General features: G+C 43.1%; 1 protein-coding gene across 5 annotated transcripts in view; it reads left to right on the top strand.

Annotated features, from left to right (window-relative positions):
• Positions 1-25,464, top strand: part of NF2 (NF2, moesin-ezrin-radixin like (MERLIN) tumor suppressor) — a 78,090-nt gene that overhangs the window by 3,421 nt on the left and 49,205 nt on the right. For all 5 annotated transcript variants that reach the window (XR_012503683.1, XR_012503684.1, XM_074356443.1 and 2 more), the window contains exons 2-4: positions 17,327-17,452; positions 19,446-19,568; positions 21,595-21,678. Coding sequence is in view for 3 of the 5 variants with exons in the window: in XM_074356443.1 (XP_074212544.1) it covers positions 17,327-17,452; positions 19,446-19,568; positions 21,595-21,678 (333 nt within the window). In the remaining 2 variants the exon portion in view is untranslated. The remainder of the gene's footprint in view (positions 1-17,326; positions 17,453-19,445; positions 19,569-21,594; positions 21,679-25,464) is intronic.

Genomic DNA, 25,464 nt, shown 5'->3' on the forward strand with positions numbered 1-25,464 from the left:
CAAGCAGACACATCATACTGAAAATGCTGAAAGTCAGACAAGGAGAAAATCTTGAAAGCAGCAAGGGAAAAATGACTTGGCACTTACAAGGGAACCCCAGTAAGATTAACGGCTAACTTCTCAGAAGAAACTGTGGAGGCCAGAGCCTGAGGGATAACATTGCAAGTGCTCAAAGGAAAAACTTGTCAACTAAGAATCCTGTATCCAACACAGGTGGATATAAGTGAAAAGGACATTTCAAAAATAAAGTTGAAATAAGGACTTTACCAGATAAACAAAAGCAGAGAATTTGTTGTTTAAAGACCCACTTTACAAGAAATACTAAAGGAAGTTCTTTAGGCTTAAAGAAGCAAGTGACCCCAGATAATAATTCAAATCCCCATTAAAAAAAACCAAAGAGCAACAGTATTTATACATTTATACTGTCTTTTATTATTATATATTTTCCTCCTTTCTTCTTTTAACTGAGTTAAAATGCAATTATATAAAATAATATGTATGTAATATACTGTTGGGCCTATACCATCAGGATGTAATATATGCGTAATATACTTGCCAATATCAGCACAAGGGAAATGGGTGAGAACAAAGCTGTAATGCGCTAAGGAAATGACTTCAGATGGTAAAGTAATAACTATAACAATGCATTGTTTGGTGTGTAACTTTAATCGATGTAATATATAATAACTATAATACTACAAGAAAAGGGAAGGAATAGAGCTATATTAAGAATAACATTTTTATATATTACTTGAATTAAGCTAGCATAAATCTAAAGCTGATTCTGATAAGTCAGGATTACATGGTAGACTCTAGAGTAACCAGTTTAAAAAGAATCTTTAATAATATGGTGGAAAAAAATCATTAAAGAAATTTAAATGCTTCATTAGAAAATACTCAATGCAAATTAAATACTGAAGGGGGACTAAAGAAATAAAAAAGGCATGAAATACATAGAAAACAAAAAATAAAATGGCAGTTGTATACCAAATAATTAGATAACTTAAATGAAATGGACAAATTCCTAGAAAGACGCCAACTACCAAAATTGACTCAAGAAGAAAGAGACGATCTGAATAGACATATAATAAGTGAAGAGAGTAAATTTGCAATAAAAATACTACCCACAGTGAAAAACCCAGGTTCCACTTGCTAGAAGCCTAGATGGTTTCACTACTGAATTCTATCAAATATGTCAAGAGCAATAAATACTAATTCTTCACAAACTTTTCCAAAAAAAATAGAAGAGGAAGGACTACTTCCCAACTCAATTTTATGAGGCCATCCTTACACTGGTACCAAAACAAGACAAAGATAACACAAGAAAACAGAGACCAGTATCTCTTATGAATATGAAAGCAAAAATCCTTTAAAATGTTAGGAATCCGCAACATATAAAAAAGAAAAAACAAACCGTACACCATAACCAATTGGGATTTATTCCAGGAATTCAAGGGTGGTTTTAACATCCAAAAATCAATATAATACATCAATAGAATAAAAAGCAAAAATTACATGATCATCTCAATTGATGCAGAAAAAACACTTGACAAAATCCAACAGCATTTCATGAAAAAAACCCTCAAAAAAAAAAAAAATAGAAGGGAACTTCTTCAACCTGATAAAGAGCATCTGCGAAAAGCCCAATATCACAGTTAATGGTGAAAGACTGGATGTTTACCTTCTAAGATCAGGAACAAGACAAGGATGTCCACTCTCACCATTTCTACTCAACACTGTGCTGGAGGTTCTAGCCAGGACAATTAGACAAGAAATGAAGGCATCTATGTTAGAAAGGAAGATGTAAAACTACCTCTCTTTACACATAATATGATCTTGTAGACAGATTTTAAAGAATCTGCTAAACTGTTAGAACTAATAAACGAGTTTAGCAAGGTTGCAGGATATAAGATCAATATTCAAAAATTAATTGTCATTCTATATGCCTGCAATGAACAGTCTGAAAATGAAATTAAGTTAATTCTAGTTACAATAGCATCAAAAGTACAAAATACTTAGGAGTAAATTTAACAAAAGAAGTGCAAAACTTAGACTCTGGAAAATTATAAAACATTTTTGAAAGATACTAAAGATGATCTAAATAAATGGAAAAACATTCCTTGTTCATGGATCATAAGACTTAACATTGTTAAGAAACAGTATTCCCCAAATAAATCTATACATCCAATGCAATCCGTATCAGAATCCCAGTTTACTTCTTTGTAGATATGGACAAGCTGATTCTAAAATTCACATGGAGTATCAAGGGGACCAGAATAGCTGAAACAATCTTGAAAAAGAAGAAAAAAGTGGGACGATTCATACTTCTGACTTCAAAAGTTACTACAAAACAACCATAATCATGACTGTGTAGCACTGGCATAAAAATAGAAATATAGATCAATGGAATAAAGTTGAGAGTCCAGAAATAAACCTATACGTCTTTGATTAACTGATTTTTGACAAGGGTATCAAGACTGCTCACTGGGGGAATGAATAGTCTTTTCAACAAATGGTGTTGAGACAACTGGACAGCCACATGCAAGAGAATGAAGTTGAATCCTCAGTTTACACCATCTACAAAAATTAACTCAAAATGGGTTAAAGAATCAAATGTAAGAACTAAAACTATAGCACTCTCAGAAGGAAACAGGAATGAATCATCGTGACTTTGGATTTGGCATAGGATTGTTAGATATGATACCAAAAGCATGAGCAACAAAAGAAAAATATATATAAACTGGACTTCATCAAGGTTACAAACTTATGTGTGGTGGGGGTCGGGTATAGCTGAGCAGTAGAGCGCGTGCCTAGCATGCACAGGGCCTGGGTTCAATCCCCAGCACCTCTGTTAAATAAATAAATAAACCTATTTAGCCCCCTCCCCCAAAACAAACAAAAATATAATGAAGTAAAAAAAAAAGAGTATGCGTTTTGAAGGACATCAAGAAAGTGAAAAGAAAAAAATGTTGGCAAATCATGTATCTGATAAGACTCTTATATCTAATATGTATATAGAACTCATAGCTCGGTAATAAACAGGTAAAAAACCCAATTAAAGAATGAACAAAGGACCTGTGTAGACATTTCTCTAAGGAAGATACAGAAATGGCCAGTAAGTACATGCAGAGCTGCTCAACATCATTAGTCATCAAGGAAATGCAAATCAAAATGACAACAAAATACCTGACCATAACGCGAGCCAACTAGCTGTATGACTAGATTCAAAAAGGCATAGAGGCGGAGAGTATAGTTCAAGTGGTAGAGCATATGCTACTCACGCACAAGGTCCTGGGTTCAAGTCCCAGTACCTCCATTAAAAAACTAATTAGATAAATATACTTAATTACTCCCCACCAAAAGAAAAAAGGAGGGAGCATAGAATAAGTATATGGAGAAATTGGAATCTGTATGCTGCTGGTGGTAATATAAAATGGTGCAGCGACTTTGGCCGTTTTCCTTAGACAGTTAAAGGTAGAGTTACCATGTGACCCAGCAGTTCTTGCACATGTCTGCCCAAGAGAAGTGAAAACATGTCTGCAGAGAAATTTGTCCATGGACGGTTAGCGTTATTATGCATAAAAGCCAAGGGTGGGAACTACCCAGATGTCCATCAGCTGATGAGTGGATCAAGAAAAGGTGATATATCCATACCATGGGATGTTTTTAGCAATAAAAAGGAACAACATGGATGAACCTTGAAAACATAAGTAAAAGAAGCCAGTCACAAAATACCATATATGATTTGTGATTGCTTAGGGCTGGGAAAGGGGCTTGACAGCTAAAAAATACAAGGTTTCTTTTTGAGGTGATGGAAAAAGTTCTAAACTTGACACTGGTGATGGTTGCACGACTCAGTGAATATGCTAAAAACCATTTAACTGTACACTTTAAATAGGTGAATTTTAAGGTATGTGAATTATATCTCTATGAAGCTGTTTTTTAAAAAGTAGCCTTTTGTAAAATTAAAAATAATAGACATGACTTTGTTCCAAGAAAACTTTCTTTCTGGACAATGAAATTGGAATTTCATATAATCCTCACAAGTGAGGAAATGTTATTGAAATTTTTTCAGTCATTTAAAAATGTAAAACTCATTCTTAGCTGGTTAACTGCACAAAAACAGGCAGTGGGTTGGATTTGTCCTGCGAGCCATACTTTGCTGACCCCGATGGAAGTTACTATTTGATAAATGTTGTGAGAGATTGTGAGAGACTGACCCTAGGGAAAGGAATTTTCAGTGACATTTCTTCAGCCGTAATTTTGCAATGAAAAACTCTTATTTTTTCTTCGTTAAACAGACCCCAGAGGATGGGCAATATTATCAGCAGTATCAGGGTTTCTCAACCTTGGCACTTTTGACGTTTTGGCTGGAGACTTTGTGGTGTGGACTGTCCTGTGCATTGTAGGATGTTAGCAGCTCCCTGGCTTCTACCCACCAGATGACAGACACACCCCACACCTCGCCCCAGTGCGACAATCAACAATGTCTTCAGACACTGTCAAGTGTCCCTGAAGGGGAAACACCCTCCCTACCCCTGCTTTGAGAACCACTGATTTATAGAAAGGAATCACAGTAGTGATATTCAGAGAGACAGAATGTTATAGTACACAGCTGTCAAACCTTAATGTACACGTAAATGAACTGAGGATCTTGGTAAAATGCAGATTCTGATTCTGTAGTTCCACAGTTGACTGAGAATTCTCCATTTCTAACAGATTCTCAGGTGAGGCCAATGCTATTGCTCCAGGGACCACACTAAGTAGCAAAGTAGTAGTAAGTGCCTAAGCTTTGAAATAAGACAGATCCAGGCTTTAAGTCCAGTAAACTACTTAAAACTTGGATAGGATACTTAAGTTCTCTGAACCTCAGTTTGCATGTCAGTAAAATGGAACTAATATCACTGACCCTGTGTGGTTGTTATCAGGACTTGTGGAATGCCTGGTGCTGGGCAGAAAGGGACAGACTATAGTCTGCCTAAAGTAGGAGGCTTGGGTCACCTTGCGTACTGCCTGCCCTGTTGTGATTTGTCAAGCCATTCCATCTCATTGAGCCTCAAATTTCCAGTGAAAGTACCTGTTTGTAAATCACGTTGAAATATTCTGTTGAAAGTAACAGTAATTTGATTGATGGTGATGGAGAAAACTCTTGAGAAGCAATTAGTCTTCCCCTCCTCCTCTGTTTTTATGTTGTATATTACCTGAGCAAGATGCTAATGCAAGAAGGTGTTCGGTGCATTTTGAAAAAATGAGAGATGGCACTTGAGGAATTCATGAGGTCAAATGTAGGTGGCTTTCTAAGAAGGACTGAATTTCAGAACCAGTGGTAGTTAACATATGAATGGTATTACCTTATGCTAGTAAGCTCAGATTTTTTTGCTGCAGAGACAGGGAGAGAAACCTCTTTCTTGCACTACTTGCTGCATTGCACAATTGGCTTGATGCTTTGGAGGATTTTTCCACTTGAAAGATTTGATATTTGTCATTTTGAGAAAGTGGGTGCTGAACGTAATTTGCCAGGAGGCTTAAACGGTTATGTTTTTTCTTATCTAGGATGGAATTTTACTCTAACAATTCAATCTATCAGTAAGAAGAGCCAAACATGAAAAATTTCTCAAAATTGAGTCGTGAGAGATCCTAATGTTAAGAACAAAGCTTCCTTCTCCTGTTGGTTGGCATGCCAAACATTTTCATGTACCCGGGTAGAATTATGATTGGATTAATTACCAACATTACAGATCATTCCAACGTGCAAGCTGACTTAAAGTAGAAGGAACTTTGGAAAGGGGAATACAGAAAGAACAACTCTGGTGATTTCAGTTAAGATGTTCAATCCTTGACACCTCAAGACTTGGGCAAATGACTCCCTTCCAGGATGTAAACTCTGGGAGGGAATTCACATTGGTGTTTGAACCCTGGCTTCCCAGTGGAGCTCCTCTGTGTGACCTTGGGCACATCTCTTTTTCCTCCCAGGCCTCAGTTCTTCAACTGAAAAACGAGGGGGAAGAGCCTGATTTCAGAGGCCCCCTGCTTTGACATCCTGTTTTAGGTGATCTGGGCAGAAGCAACTCATTGCACAACTTTCTCTTTCATATTTCCTTCTTAGGTAGGGAGTCACCTCAGAATCTGAGCATGTAGGTGTGAGCGATATCTGCTAGAGACGGGACAAACACTGCTTAAGGAAGAGAGCTGGCATCCTCATAGAAGGGTTGAGTTGGCTGGAGGGAAAGCCCTACCACTGCCACGTGCTCCCTAGGTGATCTTGGACTTACGTCTCTAAACCTCAGTTGCCACACCTGTAAAATGAGAATAATAGTCATTTTCTTAGAGGATTGTTTTAAGGCATGAATGAGACGGACCTTAGGCACTTACACCCAGGGCCTGACCATAAAGCACTTGGTAAACATTAGCTTCTTATGTTATCATGAGTTGGGAGAGGGATAAAGAGAAAAGGTCTCATGCTAGAGGCACTGTGAATATTCTCCTTTAATCGCCTTCATTTTCTGTGAATCTTCTTCAGGTTGTCCCTGCCTTCGTAATTGAAGACCCTCTAGACTCTACAGTTAGTCTAAGTATGATGAGCTTTACCTTATGCCTTATTTTAAGGAACTTCTTTTTCGTAATGTGGTCTGTACTTGATTTCTATTTAGCTTGATGTCCACTATGATAGCAGGATTCTTTTCTGGTTTCTGCCATACTTAGTTATTCTCCATTCCTGTGTCCCCAATGTGTCATTTTGAAATTTTTCTCTTTTGTTTTTGATGACTTCTCCAATTACTCATGCTAGTTTTGCATTCTTGTCCAAGAACATTTTGGGTGCTTGTTTATTATTAATTTAAGAAGCTAAAGCATTTGAGGTCTTAAAACCCCAGAACTGAGTTTTCTCAGAGCTGCTACTCTTTTCAGCCAGCTGGTGACCAGGCCTCTCTGGTCTGTCACAGGAGGATGTCTTCCTGTCTGTGCTTTGTCTGATTTAGATTCAAAATCCACATGTTTTAGTACATTTTTAGCAAGCCAAGATTTATTACCAAATTAGTGCTGACCTTAGGGGAAAAAAATTCTTTAATCAAATCTTCAGTTACCTGTGCTGAGAGAGTCAAGGCGCCTGTCTTTGGAGTGCTTGCTTGTTTAGGAATCACTCCAGCACCACTAGGTGGGGTCAGAGCACATCATTTCTACAGGAAACGGGCGTTTTTCCTCTCCCAACTCTCATTACTATTTTTGCTTCTTTGCCAAATTTGGACCTAGCTTGGATAATTCACAACAATGTTCTGTTAGTGAGTTGCATCACTTACAGCCGTCCCGTCCACCTTGCCTGTTTTAGTCTCCTAGTTTTAGAGGTTTTGATAATTTGACTTTTCAGGTAAAACTTAAAACTGGAACCTGGAGTCATTCCTAGACTTATCAGAACTGATCTGTGGTTTTTAAAATCACCCACTGTGTATGTATCTAGTATCCTACTCACATTGATTTGAGATGAAATCAGTCTCATAAATGTGTTTAAAAAGTCTTCAGCCTTAGGCAGTGCTCATCCATCAGCAGAGTTTTTTTTTTAAACAGTTGTACCTACTTATACCTGTGCCTTCCAAGGTTGTTAAAGTCAGCGTCACTCCCACTGATGATTGTCAAACTCAATTAAAAAATCAGGTCAGAAACAAAATGCTTGAAAGTTCTTTCCAGGCTAGAGTCCTGGGCCCCCATGAGCTGGTTTGCATGAACGGATTATGCTTTAGTTCTGTTGTGCTGGGAGTTTTTTTTTTTCAAGGAGCGCACTTTTAAATGTAAACTATAATTTTTGCAGAGTCTAGGGCAGGAGGAGTTAATCAGTTGGATAACACTTAGTCATGGGTGGTGTTTCATAGTCTGTTCATTTCACCTCATGTTTAGGCATTTGAAATTTAGCTTTGTGTCTGCCTGCACTGAATTCACTATTGTTTCCTATTCATAGCTCTCTGCAGAATTTTTAGTCTCATTCTTTAAAACATTTGTAATCATTGATAATTGCTAAATAGCAACAGTATGCTTGGTGCCAGAAAACTTCTATTTTTTATTGGCGTTATCATGACTGCTTTTGTTACATTAGAGAGTTGATGATTGCAAGTCAACTCTTGATTATTAGGACTGAGGAACACGATAGCAGTGGCAGAAGCTGAGAAAGGGAAAGGAATGTAGGAAAGCACACATAAATTAAGTGTTAAGTGTCATTTACATCCCTGAAGATGATTTTAAGGTCTAGAATTGGGTGTTAAAGGATTAAAAGAAAAAGCTATTATAGCATCGAAAAAAGTGCTCCACGGCTTAGACAAAACCATCTCAGGTTCATAGACTCAGAGGGTGTTAATCCTGAAAGACCCCTTGGTGATTGTGAAAGCTGAGACCCAAAGAGGTTAACTGACTTTCCCAACCCAGCAGGTTTGGGTGTTTTATGACTGTTTGACAAGGCTGTGATTGCTCTCACGTTGTGAGCTAAGTCCCATGCTTTGGGGGGATTGTATTGCTTTTATAGCATCATAACTAGTATTTCTTTTTGCTTCGTCATCTGTCAGCTGACTTCGAAGCGCCTCATCTTTTTTCCATGGCGTCATAAAATCTGGGCACTGCATGGGGCCCAAGAGATTGACAGATGAAGAAACCGAGGCCCTGTTGAGCTGCGTGGCTCACCCAAGGCTGTGTGTAGTAGAGAGAGGGGGCTTAGGATGCAGACCCCCATCTCTGGACTCACTGCTGCTGCTGTAACCTGTCGCTGCTGCTGTAACCTGTCGCTGCTGCAGCAGGGAACATGCCAGATGCTGCAAACATAAGGACTTTCTTCTCCCACTGAAAACTATAATTCATTTTGTTTTGAAAGACTTATAAGTCAAACCTCTATTTTGTAGCTTCCCAAGGTGCTGTGATCTGTTTCTTACTGGTCTCTTTTGTCCTGTGGATATTTTTCTTGGTTGGTTCTTTGAGATTTCGATTTCCTTGCCAAGGTATTTTTAGAGAGAGGAAATCAGAATGTGTCATCAAAGACGGGGAATATATACCTTCAGGCCCAATTATGCAATTAGAATTTTAATAAGGAGTGTCATCAATTCTTGCTTCGTTGCAGTCATTACCTAGAAGACTGTTCTGCTCAGAAGCCTCATCGAGGTGTCATTGTCATCAACATCATTAGCCAATCACAAGCATTTATGGAGTGGCCCCAGATTAGGCAGCGCTTGTTTGGGCCCTGGGAGACTTAAAAAGAGAGAGAGAGAGAGGGAGTGTGTATGTGTGTGTGTGTGTTAGTGTTAGCCCTGGCCTTCAAGGAGTTTATGATCTGCAGAATTGCAGGCAAGACTGGAATCTTGGGGAAAGACAGGCACTCCGTTTTTCCTCGAATGTAAAGTACAAACTAACTCACGGATCTGGTATTGTACGGTGGGGCCGGAGGGGGATGGTGGTGAGATGAAGAAGCAGATGTTAGAAGGGTCCAGTTACAGGTAAATGGACGCTCATAGGTTTGCTGACTTGGGAACAAGGCAGGGCAGTTGGAGGAGAGAGGAAGTAACTGGTGGAGGTTCTTGAAACCAAAAATTTAAATAGATTCAGCATACTAACAGATGATTGGAGGACCAGGAGAGGAGAATGACTTGCTGTGGTTGATTGTGGTAGAAACTGACATGGTGGAATTAGTGCTGGGATTTTTTTTTTTTTTTTTTTTTTTTTGCCAAAATCCTATTTCTATTTGGAGGGCCTCCTTTTCCCTCAGCAATAGTGGCTGATTGGGAGTGGTGTGTCCTTTAACCCTGACAGGAGACTCAGACATGAGACCCAGGACCTGGTTCTGTGGTTTGGTGCTACCACACCCTGGGTCCGGGGTGTTGGTTTTAGACCCCCATTATCCTCTTTGATTAACCAGAACAGATTTTAATGGAACTCATTCTTCACTCACTGCACCGCAAAATCATTTTCATAACTCTTTCCATTTGTTTATCTCATAAGTTGAGATATTTGGTGCCTATTTTTTCAAACGGACAAATAAAAGTTGTCTTTAGGTGTGGCTCTGGTACATCAGCATCTTAAATGCTCAAGTCTTCCATGAATCGGTTCTTGTCGGGCACCCACGACTACAAAAGCCAGTTAGGAATTAACACGGAGGGGAGATGACAGTCCTCCTTGCTCTTCTGTTCCTGAAATAATCATAAACACGCAGCACATGTCCTGAGCCCGGGGAGGCATGGTTCCTTCTGTTGCTCTGTCTGTACGGGACCTAACCTTTTGACAGTTTTTATGGCAAATGCTGGGGCAGCTTGTGAGCTAATTAGAAGAAACCCTAATAAGTGAAGGCTGGGTTCGTTGGTTCCCTTTCTGTGGAACAGACAGCCAGTTAAATAGCATTCCTTGCGTGGCTGATAATCCTGTCCTCCAGACAGCTCTGAAATGGAATGTCGCTTCTCTGCTGGCTTTTTCTGGGCTTGAGTCTTCTCTGTGAAGTTTCTCTGTGGTTTCTAATTCTTAGGCATTTCACACATGGCAGCCAATCTCAGTTCTCTTTCTTCAAGAAAGTTGTCCTTAGAAAATAAAAAAAGAAAAGAAAAAAAAAATAACAAACAAACAAACAAAAAGAAAGTTTTCCTTTCCTAGCTGTGGCCTTTTCCCATGATGCGGCTGGTTTTCCACTCACCCTACATGGTTGTGTCAGCGAGCACCAGGGATTCAGCTGGTGGTGGCTGCACGGCCCACGGACAGCAGTGGGAGAAATGCAGTGTGAAAGCTGCCAAAGCCAAAAAGACAAACGGTAGTTTTAGGGTTGTGAGTCTGAAACTGGCCCGTTGTAAGAGGAGTGCCGTGGACATTATTCATAATGCTTCCCTGGTTAATAGACCCTGATCAGCCCTGAAGGTTATTGGTGCCAGTTGCTTTCCTACAACAGAAAAGTGCTGCATTCTAGCTACGTTCCTGCGGCGGAGTTTAAGTGCTTAGTGCTATTTACTTAAAACATTCTAGGTTGATAAATTACAAGCACTTCACTCTGGGTAAAGCTCATAAATTCAGCCCCTACAAAAAATAACAAGCTGACAGCACTTAGTCCTGTTTATAAAGTTCATGCACATCTATCTTTGATAGAGGCACAAGCATATATCTATGGAATAGCACTGCAGCCTGTTCGAGTTACGCAGGACACCGAACTTCCAGGCTCACTGCCATTGGCCCCTGTGCTGAAGGGCATCTCGGGGACAGGGCCTGCAGAGCGTGGCGTCCAGGTCTGCACGCCTCCCTGCAAATCCCCCCTCTCACTCCCTCCGCTGCGCCTTTTCTGTCTGCGGAATGAGCGCCTGCCTCTGCCTGGTAGCCTCCTGCTTCTTCACTGGGCTGAGGCGAGGCAGGGAGGGGTGGCGGGGTCCATGGAGCAGTTGAGCACTTCAGCCAACGGGCAAGAGATGGGTTTCAGTGAATGTTTTGGTTTTCTTTCAATATTGATTTGTTTGTTTGTTTATGGGTAGTGGTGATTAGGTTTGCTTATTTATTTATTTTATATTTTTATTTTTAATGGAGGTACTGAGGATTGAACCCAGGACCTTGTGCATGCTAAGCACATGCTCTACCACTGAGCTGTCCCTTCCCCCCATAAGTGAACGTCTAATCAGAACGGGGGCTGTTTTGTTTTTGGCAGTCTGTTTAGGAAAAATGACAAACTCTACAAAAAAGGCCTGTGAGTAGCCTTAAGCGCAAAGCCTGAAAAGCTTATGTGCTAAGAGGTGTCAGAAGAAGAAATGTTTTAATAAAAAAATACACGAGACTCATCTCACTGGTCCTGGCTTCTTAGAGACGGGGCAGCAGGTATCGCTGTGGGATGCCTGGCCGCTCAGAACCAGAGACTGAAGAACCCAGCTCCTGATGAGCCGTGGAGGGCGTGAGCTGTCACTCGCATCGGGCTGGAGCTGCGTATTCAGTACTTCACTGAACATTCAGTACTGCAGATAGGATAATTACGCTGCTTGTCAGATACTAGAAAAGTACAAAAAACATTCCTTCTCTTTGCAACAGCTTGGACCCCAGTGGCAGACATGCTGTTCCCTCTGGCTGGTGTGACCTCCCTTCCCTCAGCCCCTTCGCCAGAGGGCCAGCTAACTGCCTGGCTTTCAAGACCCTGCTCGGACAGCGTCTCCTCAGGGAAGCCCCTTGCCCCGCAGACCCCCAGCCCCGAGCCGGGTTCCCACAGCCCTCTGTTCTGTGAGCATCTTCCAGGTTGCACTTTCCTCATCCATTTACCTGTCTCCTGTGTCAGCCATGAATAGGGACAGCGTCTTACCCCGGATTCATCATTTATCTCTTGTGCCAAGCACAGTGACTAGGACGTAGTGCTTGCTCAATAAATGTTTGTCACATGAATGATGGCCTGGTTAGCACCGTGAGGATTGATGAAGCCCTTTCTGATCTGCCATCCATCACACATGGAGTGGAACAGGACTGGAGGCTTTAAACGATGCCACTCAGGAATGTAAGGGGTGGAGGTGGGGTTAGAATGAGTAATCACCCACCTTTATTGAGTATTTACTGCGGCATCTTCTGAGGCTTTTTAAATGTATCAGTGCACTTAATCCTGAGATCAATCTGCTAAGACAGGTTCTGTTCATTATCCCCGTTGCAGAGCACAAGGAAGTTCAATAACTTGCCCAAGGTCACGTGGTGGCAGCGCTGAGGTTCACATTGTTGTTAGATAACCATTGTTTCTCTCTGCCTTTCCGACTGATTTCTGGGAAGAATTAAGCCCTAATCTCCTGAGGCTTCCATCTTGTGTAATAATTTACCTTCTTTACTGTACGTCTTGAATGGTACTGGTTGTGTTCCATCCTTGGTGAAAAGGTAAAAACACTCAGATAACTTTCTGCGTTCCGTGGTTCACACAAGAGAGGCAGAGTCAGGCAACAGAGAATTGGTTTTAGGTGGTGGCTGGAAGCACAGCAGATGTCCCCCAGTCTCTGTTCTCTGGCCAAACTGAACTACAATACTTTGATTTCCTGCAAGGACCGTCTAAGCTTTTTTGCCTCTAGACCTTCGCATATGCTCTTCCCTCTGCCTGTAACACAGTTCTCCGCTCACTCCTCCTTCCCCAAGCCCAGTCTTCACTTGGCTCCTCTTTCCCACCAGTTCAGATGCCATTTCCCACCCTCCAAGATAGAGGATCCCTTCCCGGGGTCCCCTCCAGCCCTGATGTCCCCGCTGTGGCACTCAGTGCTGTAGTGCTGAAACCACACCTGGAGTTGATTTGAGGTGGGGGTGAGGGGAGAGATTGTTCCCACAGATTGTTCTCATGCCCTGTGTTCTATTAGAGCAGAGACTGTCTCTTTTGTCCCCCTTTTATCCCCTGCATCTCGGGAGAGGGGGTTCGGACACAATGTCTGTTCCCTGAATGTTTTTGGAAGGGGTTGGATGAATGGGGATTAATTTTGCTTTAGGGTTTTGAGCCTTGGCTTTTTGAATTGATCAAGTGTATTCCATTGGACAGCCGCCGTTGGCCATGTCTTGTGTGTACACACTTGGCTGGGCGCAGTGGGGAGTAGAGAGATGACTAATGTTGAGGTGCCTACAATCTAGGGAGATGTTCACATGGTCACATCACTTCCCCCCATCAGCACCAGTGCATGGACCAGTGATGAAACTGAAGACAATCGGTCAGCACCAATGAATCCCCCTCACAGCCCAAGACCTCCCTTCTGCATGGTGTCCTGAGAACCACCAGCAAGTGTGGCTCTTGTTTGTAAAGTAGAAACCCAAGTTAGGAAGACTAAGCAAGCCTCAGACACGTGGGGAAGACACGTCACCTACCTCCTGTAGGTAACGGCCCGGCTTGGCACCGCGGAGGTTAGATTTATTTAACCCAAGAGAAAAATTTCTTAATGACTTAAAAATAGAATGCGTTGTTTTGTAAATAGAGCTGAGACTTAGCATCGAATGTATTTAGGACATCTCTACCTGGTTTCCTCAGGCATCTTAACTTTCTTTGTCTAAAACTTAATTACTCATCTGTTCCCCTCGAAACTTGCTGCTCCTGCTTCTCCTGTACCCTGTCCCTCCTTTACTGGAACCGCCTGATGCTCGAGCCAGAAATTCAGGCGTCCCTCTTGGTCCTTTTCCATCAGCCCCCTCAGGCATTCAGATGCCAGTTCTGGGGCTCTGCCTCCTTCCAGTTCTCAGGCTTTCTCCTTCCCACTGGGCCTCCGTCAAGGCAGGAGTTGGCCTGCCTTTGGCCCTTCTTGGCTCCAGGCTCCCTTCCTCCAACCCATTCTCCACCCTGTTGCCTGCGCACATTCCAGAATGCAGGTCTGATCTCATCCTTACTCTGCCCAAGGGTCCTCAGGTGGTGAGCCACCTGGGTCATGTCACGCCCATCCCCTCCCCACGTCCTCTGAGTTCAGGCTGTTTCACCTCTGCCGGATGCCGCGCAGGTCCCTGTAGAGGTCATGATTTATGTTTGTTTCTTTGTAGACTTACTTCCTTTCCTCCTTTATCTAATTCCCCCTTCTTCTTTCAAGCCTTTTCCAACCTGGGTCCTCGCTTGAGTCTCCTGCGGGGAACATGCTTCTGCTGTTTTGCATCCTCAGGGTCTAACACGGCTCGGTGCGCAGGATGAGCTCTGTACCGCTGGCCACAAGAGTAAATGAGAGGCAGCTGAGGCTTTCATTCACCCTGTGCTGTAGAGGAGTGAGATCTGGCTGTTCTGAGAACCAGTGTTGTTTTAGGGTGGAAGATATTAAGACACTGGTTACCTACTGGAAAAGGTGGCTGGGGAGTGGCAGCAGGGAGCAAGCTGAGAGGAACCCCACAGAGCAGGCAAAGAGGAGATGGAGGAACTGGCGGGGTGGCCTACCAAGAAAGGGCCTACGTCTGCTGTAGCTGTCAATGAATCTGTGGCTCCGTTTCCTTATTTACACCAGAAAGGGATGGGTGTACCATAGGTAATCAATTACTCAGGCTCATTTTTCCAATTTGACATCCTTCAATTTTTAGGGTCAAAGTTGAAAATCCAAGCCAGGCATCCTGAATCAGCATGAGAATTTTTCCCCTCTCTTCACTTCATTGCAAACTCCATGGGAGCATTCAACAGAGATAGTCTTGCGTCTTAGAAACAAAGACAAGGAAAGGAACACAGGAAAATTGCATTACTACAATATTATGTTTGAGAATTGAAGCTCCCAGGTCAGGAGACCCACTCAGCATTCTCTCGGTCGCTTTCCTTGAGATGCTCCGCACACCCACTTGCTGACAGCCCCTTGGCGCCAGAGCCCGCTGGCCATGGCCGTGAGTTATGGCAGACTGGAGATTGTTACCTTGATCTTCTCGGCCCTTGGGTGTTTAACTTCTTCCAAGTTAATGTCTGCTTCTAAGTGTTACATTACCTTGTAGCCCGGTAGTCATTTATAATTCATATACTATGTGCTGGCTTAAAATACAGACAGGAGGATAATCAGCATCCTGAAGCTTCTGGTTCTACAAAGTAACATTTCTTCAGTGTAGTCTGTCCGTAGGAATGAAAACCTGCTGCCACGAATTAAAAACCCTTTGTCCTGTTGTCAGACTGGGAGACAGGTGTGCCAGCAAGCACTGTTAAGCCTTCCAAAAGGGGAAAGAGATTGTCTTTTTAAAATGAAACATGTCATTTCATTCTGTTCTACTCAAAATAATTCCTAAGGACCTCAACCTTTGTAGGGTTCCAGGAACCCCACTAAAGTCACACGGAGGGGACAAGGCAGAGCTAGAGGGGCTTTTGGAGAAATGGCCCCAGGGAAGGACAAAAGCTGGTCTATTTCTCCACTCCCTTGTCTGCTTTGGGTTTGCTGTCCTTCCATTGAGGGCTCTCGACTTTGACTTTGCTCTTTGACTGACTGTAAACACAGAGAAAGGCAGGGCTTTCCTGTTGAGTACCTCGTGGAGAACACACTGTCCATTCACATCTGTTAAAAATAGAAGGCCTGCTTGAAAAATCCTCTGTAGAAAGAGGTTTCAGCAGAAACCAATCACATATTAGAGGTCTAACTTATGTTTTCTTTCTTGCTTTTATAAGAAGTCTCTAAACCCTAAAAACTCCCCCAATTCCTTTTCGTTATGCATCTTCAGTGTGCCAGGACAGTGGGTGGAGAGTTCTAGTTTTTCTTTATTTTTTTTTTTCCCGTTAACGGAGGCACTGGGGATTGAACCCAGGACCTCATGCACGCCCAGCACATGCTCCACCCCTGAGCTCCACCCCCACGCCTGTGGGTGGACATTTCCAAGGGCAGGCGGGCAGACGCTTCTGCAGTTGGGTGGTCCTGCTCGTCTGGAGACATTGTATTTGAATCCCAAGATTATTCCACTACCACCACGGTCTCTGTGGTGCGTCTTGTGTTCACCCCTGTAGCCGGTGTACGCTTGAATGTCCACCTGATACTTGGGGACCACTGGGGTCGGGACACGTGGCAGCTATGGGGTAGTATTGGGAACATCCTGGCTGATTTAACTTCAAAGCCACAAGGTGGCAACGTTTACTAAGCTGCTGGGTGTTTCCTTCCCCTGTTAAGATGATGAACCTGCTTTTCCAGCCACAAGATTGAAGAGCTGAGAAAAGGGTTTAGCAGCCTTTGCTTCAGGTCCTTTTGAAAGTGAGGCTGTAGGATTAATGCACAACAGTGTACAGTGTCTGTCTGTCCCCTGGCTGTTCACACAAGAGTCTGAAATTGCTCTGTGTGACTGTGGGTGAGACGCCTCCCCTGTGACCCCGGTCAGACATGATTATATACGTACATATTATATACATGGTTATGTATGATTGGACGGATTGGTCCCTAATGGTTTTTTTTCTCCATGATTTGTGACTTTGGTTACAACTTCCTCCCCTATATTGCTTTAAAAAAAAATCTGGTAAAACTAGTCTTTAAATTTTAAACAGCTAGCATTTTATCAAAGGGCAGAGTCATGATTAAAAAGAAAATCAACAACAGAATCTCAAGGAAATTGATGTCCCTAGAAGCTAACCCTGGGTTAACTGGAGAGGCTCGGCTCTCGTAAATGCGGAAGCTATTTACCAGCTTTCCTAAATTAGCAGCTTTGGGGATATTAAGATCTGTAAGGAACTGTCCAAGGGAGGTATTGTGTATGCTTTGCCGTGATTAAGCCATTAAGCTCTAATTGGTATTTTCCCACTCACGGTTTTGTGCAGGAGGCTTTACAATTATTTAGGAATTCTGTGCTCATCAACCGCCCTCGTGTCTGTCGGCCCCACGTTTTGGAACCTGAGAGTAGGGGGTGCACAGAAAGGTTTTCGTGAGAGCGGATTGTGACTTGGCCTCACGCTGTCCTTCCCCATTGGTTTGTTACGTTGCAGATGAAGTGGAAGGGGAAGGACCTCTTTGACTTGGTGTGCCGGACCCTGGGGCTTCGGGAAACCTGGTTCTTTGGACTGCAGTACACGATCAAGGACACCGTGGCCTGGCTCAAGATGGACAAGAAGGTGGGACTGGACCCTAATGAAATCAGTGGGGCTGGCGTGGGCTCTGGTTTTTCCCTGAGTGCTTCTCTGGCTTGTTGCTCATCATGGGGCTTTGTGGATGCACAGTGGAGATGGGACAAGTCACTCGGAACACGGGTCTGGAGGTGCCCAGCCTCTCTGCTCCCCGCAGACTCCCCTGGGCCCTCTGGGCCAGCAGCACCCAGGACCGACCTGCTGCCATCCCTGTCTCCTTCACTTGTTGTCACTGGGCTGACTGCATCAGCCTTTATGCTGTTCAGTTGACTGGGCCACGAGTCATCCTTTATGAATAAAAATTACTATTCTATTGCCTTTTTTCTTTTTTTAAATAATTTACGTCTTTGAAAGATTTTTCTTGAGGCTCATGCTCTTTAGGGAATTTTTTAGAGTCTTTCTGAGAAACACCATGGCCCAACCTAATTTACTCATTAACATGATCTAAAGAATAAAGAGTGCCCTGGTCCCTGCGGGAAAGGCAGGGTGTCTGTTTTGTTCTCACGGTTTTCTGGGGCTTCTGAGTCTTGGTGGACAAGTCTGGACTCCCAGCAGTTCTAATGTGGTTTAGAAAGGATGTTGCCTCGGGGAACTGCCCTCTGCACGGGTTTGTACGTGCACACAAAGACACTCCCCTGCTTACCTGCCTACCTAGCTGTGATGACGCTGAGATCAGGGCCATTTTTTTTGGTCAGTAACTCCTAACAGACTCCTGAATCTCAGAGTAAGTGTCTAATTCTTACCCCACATTACCTCCTACAATTGCCTACCTGATTTTATTATCTACTACTTGGCATGGTAGACAGTGAATGCCCCTTGTCTTTTACCAATTTGACTCTACACTCAAGTGTTCACATTGTGTTTACATATATACACAATCATCTGAATCTTCACGTTGAGAACCATTCTGGTTATAAATTTCACATGGTAATTCCCAACGATCATAAACGTCCAAGTGCCTCTGTGTGCCAGTGTCAGCAAGAGTGTCCTCAGTCAGGTTTATTTTGAATCTCTTAGGTGCTGTGACCTGGAATTTGAGCAGGAGCCTGGACAGTTATCTACCAAAGGCAGCAAAACCTTCTATGTCTATTTTTTGGAACAAACTTTTATTATGTGTGCTGGTCTGGTCGGTCATGGCCACAAAAACCTTCTGTGTCTTTTTATGATTCTCAGCAAAGTGAATTTTACACCGTACCTGAGCGTTGGCCAAATGGATATTAGATTGGGGGCATCAGGAGCTGTGGAGCCTGCTGCTCAAAGGAAATAAATTATGACACATGTTAATGGATCCTTGTAGCCTGTCACATGGCATGTTTATGTCCTGAGATGAAATTCATTCTGGAGAGCAGATGGTTCAAGCTTTCCAGTGGGTGGATGAAATTGTTAGAAGATTAAAGGCAGTGTGGTTTACTGGCTGTGCTCAAGGATTTTGTGGAGCATTTCTAGAGGTTCCTTGAAACAAAAGTTTGCCATGATGGACACGTTTCATGTCTGTTGATTGGTTAATATTTAAGTGATTTCACAAAGATCTAGTTCATCCTCTCTAAGCTCCATTCCAACATGGACCTACATGTTGGAGGGAGGCAGCAAGACAAAGGAATAAAGGAAGATGCCACTACTTGAGAAAATTAAAAAACCTTCAGCCTGCCGTAGAGTGCCCAAGATCTTTGAGCTGTAAATTTCTCGTTTTTAGCTATCTCTGTGGTCTTGAAAACATTTGCACCTCAATAATCTGAGCTCCACTCACCACTTGGGGATATTGATTAATTTGGTTCAGAAACACCATGTGACGTGAACATTGCCTCTTGTTAGAGATGGCTTTGTGAATGCCTCAAACTGTAGAATCACAACCTTTGGGAAATGTGCTGAATTTAGAAGGGAGAAAAATACTGAGACACTCCCTGCAGAAGGTTCTTTGATGGTGGCCTGGGAGGAACAGGTGCCAACCCAGCTAATTTCCTTCTGCTCTGTGGTTCTGCAGGTGCTGGATCATGACGTTTCCAAGGACGAGCCGGTCACCTTTCTCTTCCTGGCCAAATTTTATCCCGAGAATGCCGAGGAGGAGCTGGTTCAGGAGATCACGCAGCATTTATTCTTCTTGCAGGTACACCTTTCCACACTGCTCCCTCCACCCCCTATCCTGAGAGCACTGTCCCAGGCATGGCGGCAGGGGCAGCCCTCGATGTCACCACCAAGGCCTCCACCTTGTGAAAACGTTCTCCCTCTGGAAAGCCAGCCCCTTTGGTTCTGTCCTGGAAAGCAGTCTTCAGAACAGGACTGTACTTGAGTGAGGAGAATTGGTATCAGATGAAATTGCAGAAGTGTGATGGCACCAGGATGGATACAAGTAGCTCTCTAACTAGAAACCTCTTTGAAGACGAATCCTGTTTTCTCCCCGCTAACTTGAAAGCACTCAGTAGTTGCACAGGAAGTCTAAGAAGAGAGTCTTACAAAGAGTAGCTCTTCCAAAAGTTCAGAATCTGCTCTCATTAATCAAGGCAGGACTTCAGAACTCCACTGACACTTGGTAAATCCCACACATGGTACTTCAAACGACACACTTCGTGCTACTCTGTCTGTAATTGTCTTATTTTCCACTTACTCCCTCGCTAGTTTGTAAGCCCCTTTAAGGCAAGGCTCATTGAGTGCACAGGGGCATCCCACCGAATTGAAGAAATTAGGAGCTCCATAATTATAGGTTCAAAGACAGCCAGTGGACCGTCCGGGGGTTCAGCCAGGGGCATTGGTGTGATGATGAGTTTTGCTGGTGTTCCTACTGCTTGGTCAGAGTGCTTCCCTGGTTTCATGGTTACTTTATGGTGTTCAGGGCGGGGACAGCTGGTATGTCTGCCATCAGTAACAGAAAGAGACCACAGCTGGGGCGTTAATTACATGATTTCCCAGAAGTAGGTATATAGGCTGTCACCTAGTCCTCCTATAATTAGTTGGAGCCTCAGATTATTGCAGTCAGTAAATATTAAGTTAAATGTAATAACCCCCCCATAATTTCTCTTAAAAAGTATGTGTGTTTTTTTAAAAAGTGTGTATATATATTTTTTGCAAACTATTTTTGTAAGAGAAGTTATATTTATATGATACATCTCCCCTCTCTAAAATTGTCATGTCAAAAGCAAGGTCTTTCAGTTTTTCTGGAGTGTGGCTTAAAAAAAACCCAAAGGCTTAGAAAGGATTGCACTGCTTTGAATGAAACCACATAATGACCACCTAGGCCCCAGGATGTCCTGGAGTTACAGAGCTGGCTTTCTTGTAAGTGCTTGGAAGAAGGGCCTGTTCCCCATTTAATTTTGGCTTAATTTTTCCCTCGTACTGAAATGTTGGAGCGCTGTCACGGCTGAGCGAGGCAAAATTGACTACTTTTATGAATCTGGTGACTGTTGAGGTCTGTGAAGAGGGAGCTAGCTTTCCCGGTGCGTTTATGTCAGCGTGCCCCCACTTCAGGAGGCTCTCTTGCCTCTGTGTCTGAAACTTCACCCACTGCACCATTCTAAGAAATTAAATGCAATGAGATATGTTAATTCAACATTACAGCTTAAGAATTATATTTCCCAGACCTCACGTGGACTTAAAGGTTTAATCGATCAAACTTTATTGCTTCCTTTTTTCCTTAGAGCAGGCATATCGAAAGTGATGGTTTTTTTCCTGCAGTCATAACTCAGTGGCCTCGCTGACTTGTGTCTTGTGTTAAGACTTAAAAGCAGACTCCATCTCCTCCAGTGCTGCGTGTGCTCAGCAGGGGCCGAGGCTGCAGTCACTGCCAGAGCTGCTCCTGACGGCTCCTGAGTTCACAGCTCGCTGCTGTCACAGCCCAGGTGTCAGGCTCTGTCGTAACCACAAAGATTGTTTTTCCCCTTCAGCATTTGATCACAAACTAAAGAGATAAGGGTTGTTTTTTTTTTTTTTTAAGTGCATAGCCATCTTACCAGTAATTTCTCAGGGACTGAACTCCCAACTTGTCAGCAGCAATTAAAAAAACTGTCCCCTTTGTCAGGAAATCATTACGGGGCTGGGTTGGCGGGCCTCAGGGAACACCCCACAGCCGTCTGCTGTGACCACCCACACGGCTCCCTTCCACACACACGGTGTCATGTCTCCCTTGTTGCCCCTTTCAGGTTAAGAAGCAGATTTTAGATGAAAAGATCTACTGCCCTCCGGAGGCTTCCGTGCTCCTGGCTTCATACGCTGTCCAGGCCAAGGTAGGTGCTGGGGGGGAAATGCATTCTTCCTGGGCACAAATGCACAGCACAGGATCACTCGTCATCGATTTCTTTGGATTTTCTAGGCTCCAGATGCTATGGGACTTGTGGACTTGGGGGGCCACTCTCACTGCCCTACTTCTGTATAATCTTGTGAGATAGAGTGTGTATACAGAAAAGTACAGTCTGATGGATTTCCTGTGTAATCCCATTATGCACATGTGGTTAAGTACATTCACTGGACCAACCTCTTTTTATTAACCGGGAGAAATGAGTATTGTTTCCAGTTTGGGCCAAACCTTTAGGCCTTCAGGTCAGAAAGTCCCAGGTCTTCATTGCAAACTCATCTTCTGAGGACTAGCGGCCTGTGTGTCGGGACCACATTGCACCCTGGAGAAGGTCCTGCATCGTACACCCTGATGGCCGTGCTGGCTGTGCTTACGGTCGGGCACTGCAGGTCCTCGGGCCCACCGAGCCCAGCTGAGCTGTCCAGAGGCCTGCGAGTCTTTAACAGGGAGACCACCGCAGACTGGGGCTGGTGGGAGAGGGAGGTCCTGTGTTCTTGTCCTCTCTGTTTTTATAAGACCAACTACAGGGTCTGCCCAGGGCACTTTGCAATCACATGCCACTTTTTTTTTTTAACATCTCTTTTTTAATTGAAGTATAGTTGATTTATAATGTTGTATTAGTTTCTGGTGTACAGCATAGTGATTCAGTTATACACACATTTTTCGTAATAGTATATATAACATTAATAAACCATTGAATGTAGTTCCCTGTGCTACACAGTGGGACCTTGTTTTTTAATCTGTTCTGTACATAGTAGTTTGTATCTGCCAATCCCAAACTCCCAATGTATCCCGCCCTTCCCTCTTTATCCCCCGGTAACCATAAGTTTGTTTTCTGTGACTGTAAGACATGCCACTTTCTCTTGGCCCCTCTGTTGACTGCCTGTCACTACAGCATAAGAAGATACCCTCAGAATTGGGACACCTTGATTACTTTTATGATTTTTCATAGTCTTTTCCGTAATTATTTTCCTTTTTAGTTAGTGGAGTCCTTAAAGCCGTTTTCCAGTAATGTTACAGGGATGAATAAGCCCCTCTTAACTTCTTAACCCCCTTTTTGGAGTAGCTTAATATAATTTCAGGTCAAAGCCAGGAAGTAACAGGCCTATTATTTGGAGGAAAAGGGGCTGTACCTGCTCTGTCAGATTAACAGAAGCACCAGGGCTATTTGAAGACTTGTCTAATATTTGCTGAGTACTCACGGGCCTGAGGGGAGCTTGTGGACTCTGTCACCGATACAGACGCCAAAGCCAGCATCTGCCCTCAGCGATTTGCCCAAGGTCATTCGGGCAACCTTGGGTAAAGCTAAGGGCAGAATTCACGGCTTTGGTATTTTGTGCCTCCCCTCTTCCACTGCCCTGACAAATGAGTCATTGAGAAAACAGAAAATGGGCCTTGATTCAACTAAAACATATGCTTCCTTTTATGCTTTGATTAAGAATTATTAATAACAGGAAAAAATGTGTCCTTTCAATCAGTATCGCCCTGACAGTGATGAAGTAGTCGTTGTCACTTTCATTAAATCTGAGCCCTTCCTGGCCCAAAACCGAGTTCCTTTCTGGCACGCCTTCTCCCCAGCTGAGAGGAGGCCCAGGCTCTCACAGATACTGCCTCTCTCCGAAGGGCTTTCGTCTCAGAGGCTACATCTTCTTTGCATAAATTTGGGGCCACAAATTCAAAGGCCACCTGTGGGAAAAAATAACTTTTCAGGGAACCAGCAGATGTTTGCTTAAGCAGATTTCACTGTAGGAAAACCCGACTAATTTGGATGCTACTAATTTAGAGATGAAAGTGATTCACAGACAGCATATGTGGTTCATACGGAAGAGGGTGTTCTGTTTTTCCCAGTGTAAATCGTCAGGATTGTACAAATAAAGGTAATCTATGGCTTCAAGCCTGCAGTTGAGAAACTAAGGATTATTATAACACGCTTCAGGCTTCTAGGACTACTGGTTAATGTTAATAGGGTGTCTCTGATTACAATGTTAATCAGGTCTTACGCACCTGTAGCGTTTTACAGTTTCACAAAGTGTGATAACATGAATACTTTTTGTGAGACTCAGTGTAGTCTTCCGTGAGCCAAGGAATTTAAGGCTCAGAGAGGATTAATAATTTGTCTAAGGTCACAATACTTTATGTTAATTCTTTTTTTGTCTTTAGAACATTTATTTTTGTACAATTTATTTAATTTATTTATTTTGGGGGAGGTAATTAGGTCCCCCGATGTTAGTTCTTTTTTTAAATGGAATTTGTAGCCTACTTCTTGATGGGTATTAGGATTGCTGAAACTTTGCTCTTACCTTCAGCATCCAGCCCGTGAGGGAGGGCTCTGGGTAGCACGCCCTGCCTTTCACATCAGTCCAAACTTTTCAGTACATCACACTGTTTCCTTCCATTGTATTCCATTTGTTTTCTTCTACAACCTTTCTGAAACAGAAAGGAACCGTAAAAGTGTGCTGGGAAAAGCAAATTGAGCTCATTAACACATGGGATGTAATTATGCACAAATGTATTCATTACAGTATTTCAGCTGTTCCAATGATACAGACACAGTTCAGTCCAAAGCATCAAGAAACAATTACCTTCAAAGCATAAATACAAATATTAATCACATGGTTCAGTTAACAAGAACCGTCTTTCTTGGTTGGAGTTTAAGTCATATTTGAGTCAAAAATATGGGCTAGTTTTGTTGTTGCTGTTTTTGGCTCAGTTACATGATACACTAAACCATCTTGCAATGTTTTAAGCCACCTGTTGGATTTCACATTGACAATTTGGTGTTTGAAATGTGTTCTTATTAAAAATTACTTAGGGAGAGAATGGCATGAAATTCCCCAGCCTTGCAGAGCTGGCCAACAGATTTCTAGTGTTCAGAAAGAGAAAAGGCTGGTGGGAGAGGAGGCTCTTTGATGCTAATTAGGGACTGAGTGTAAAAGGCAAATAGGAAGTTGGGTATATGTAAGTGTAGGTCGAGTGGTGAGGGTTGAGGCTGGAGAGGTCTGCAGGGGGCTAGATCATGAAGGGTCTTAACTTTATCCTGTGAGTGATACAGAGCCAACAGAGGGTTTGTATTTGAGACAGATCCCTTTGGTGGCTGCGTGAAGGACAGATTGGAGTAAGACCAGTTTGAAAACAGAAGACCCGTCTCACTAGTAATCGAGAAAAAGAAGACTTAAAGCAACAATAAACATTTCAAGCCACAAGATTGACAAGGATTAATAAATCGAATTGAAGCCCATTTCCTTGCAGGGAGGGACTGTGAATTGGCATAAGCTCCACAGAGCAATGGGTGTGGAAGGGGCCAGTTGGTGAGGAGACCCCCTCCCCAGAGCCCAGGAAACCCCACTCCTAGGCGGCCACTCCCCAGGAACTCCTGCACCGCATGCCCTTTTCACATAAAACTGTCAGAACAGAGTTCTTAAACTGCTCAGTTTTTTTAAATATTAAACATATTTCATAGAAAGGAGGGACCATGGATTATTTAAGTATCTCTTTGTTGATAGATATTTAGGTTTGTTTTTCTTTCTTTTATTTTTCTATTTAGATGCATGCAGGGCTCATCCTTGAGTGTGCCTGTTTGGGCACGTGGGAACAACATTTCTCTGTGCCAGATACCAAAAATGGCATAAATGGGTGGAAGGATAGGAACATTTAAATTATGCCAAGTGAAAGGAGCGGACGCAGGAGGCTGCATATTGCGTGCTTCCATTCGTATGAA

Source organism: Camelus bactrianus, chromosome 32 (genome assembly GCF_048773025.1).
Source record: "Camelus bactrianus isolate YW-2024 breed Bactrian camel chromosome 32, ASM4877302v1, whole genome shotgun sequence".
In the NCBI taxonomy this organism is placed as follows: domain Eukaryota; kingdom Metazoa; phylum Chordata; class Mammalia; order Artiodactyla; family Camelidae; genus Camelus; species Camelus bactrianus.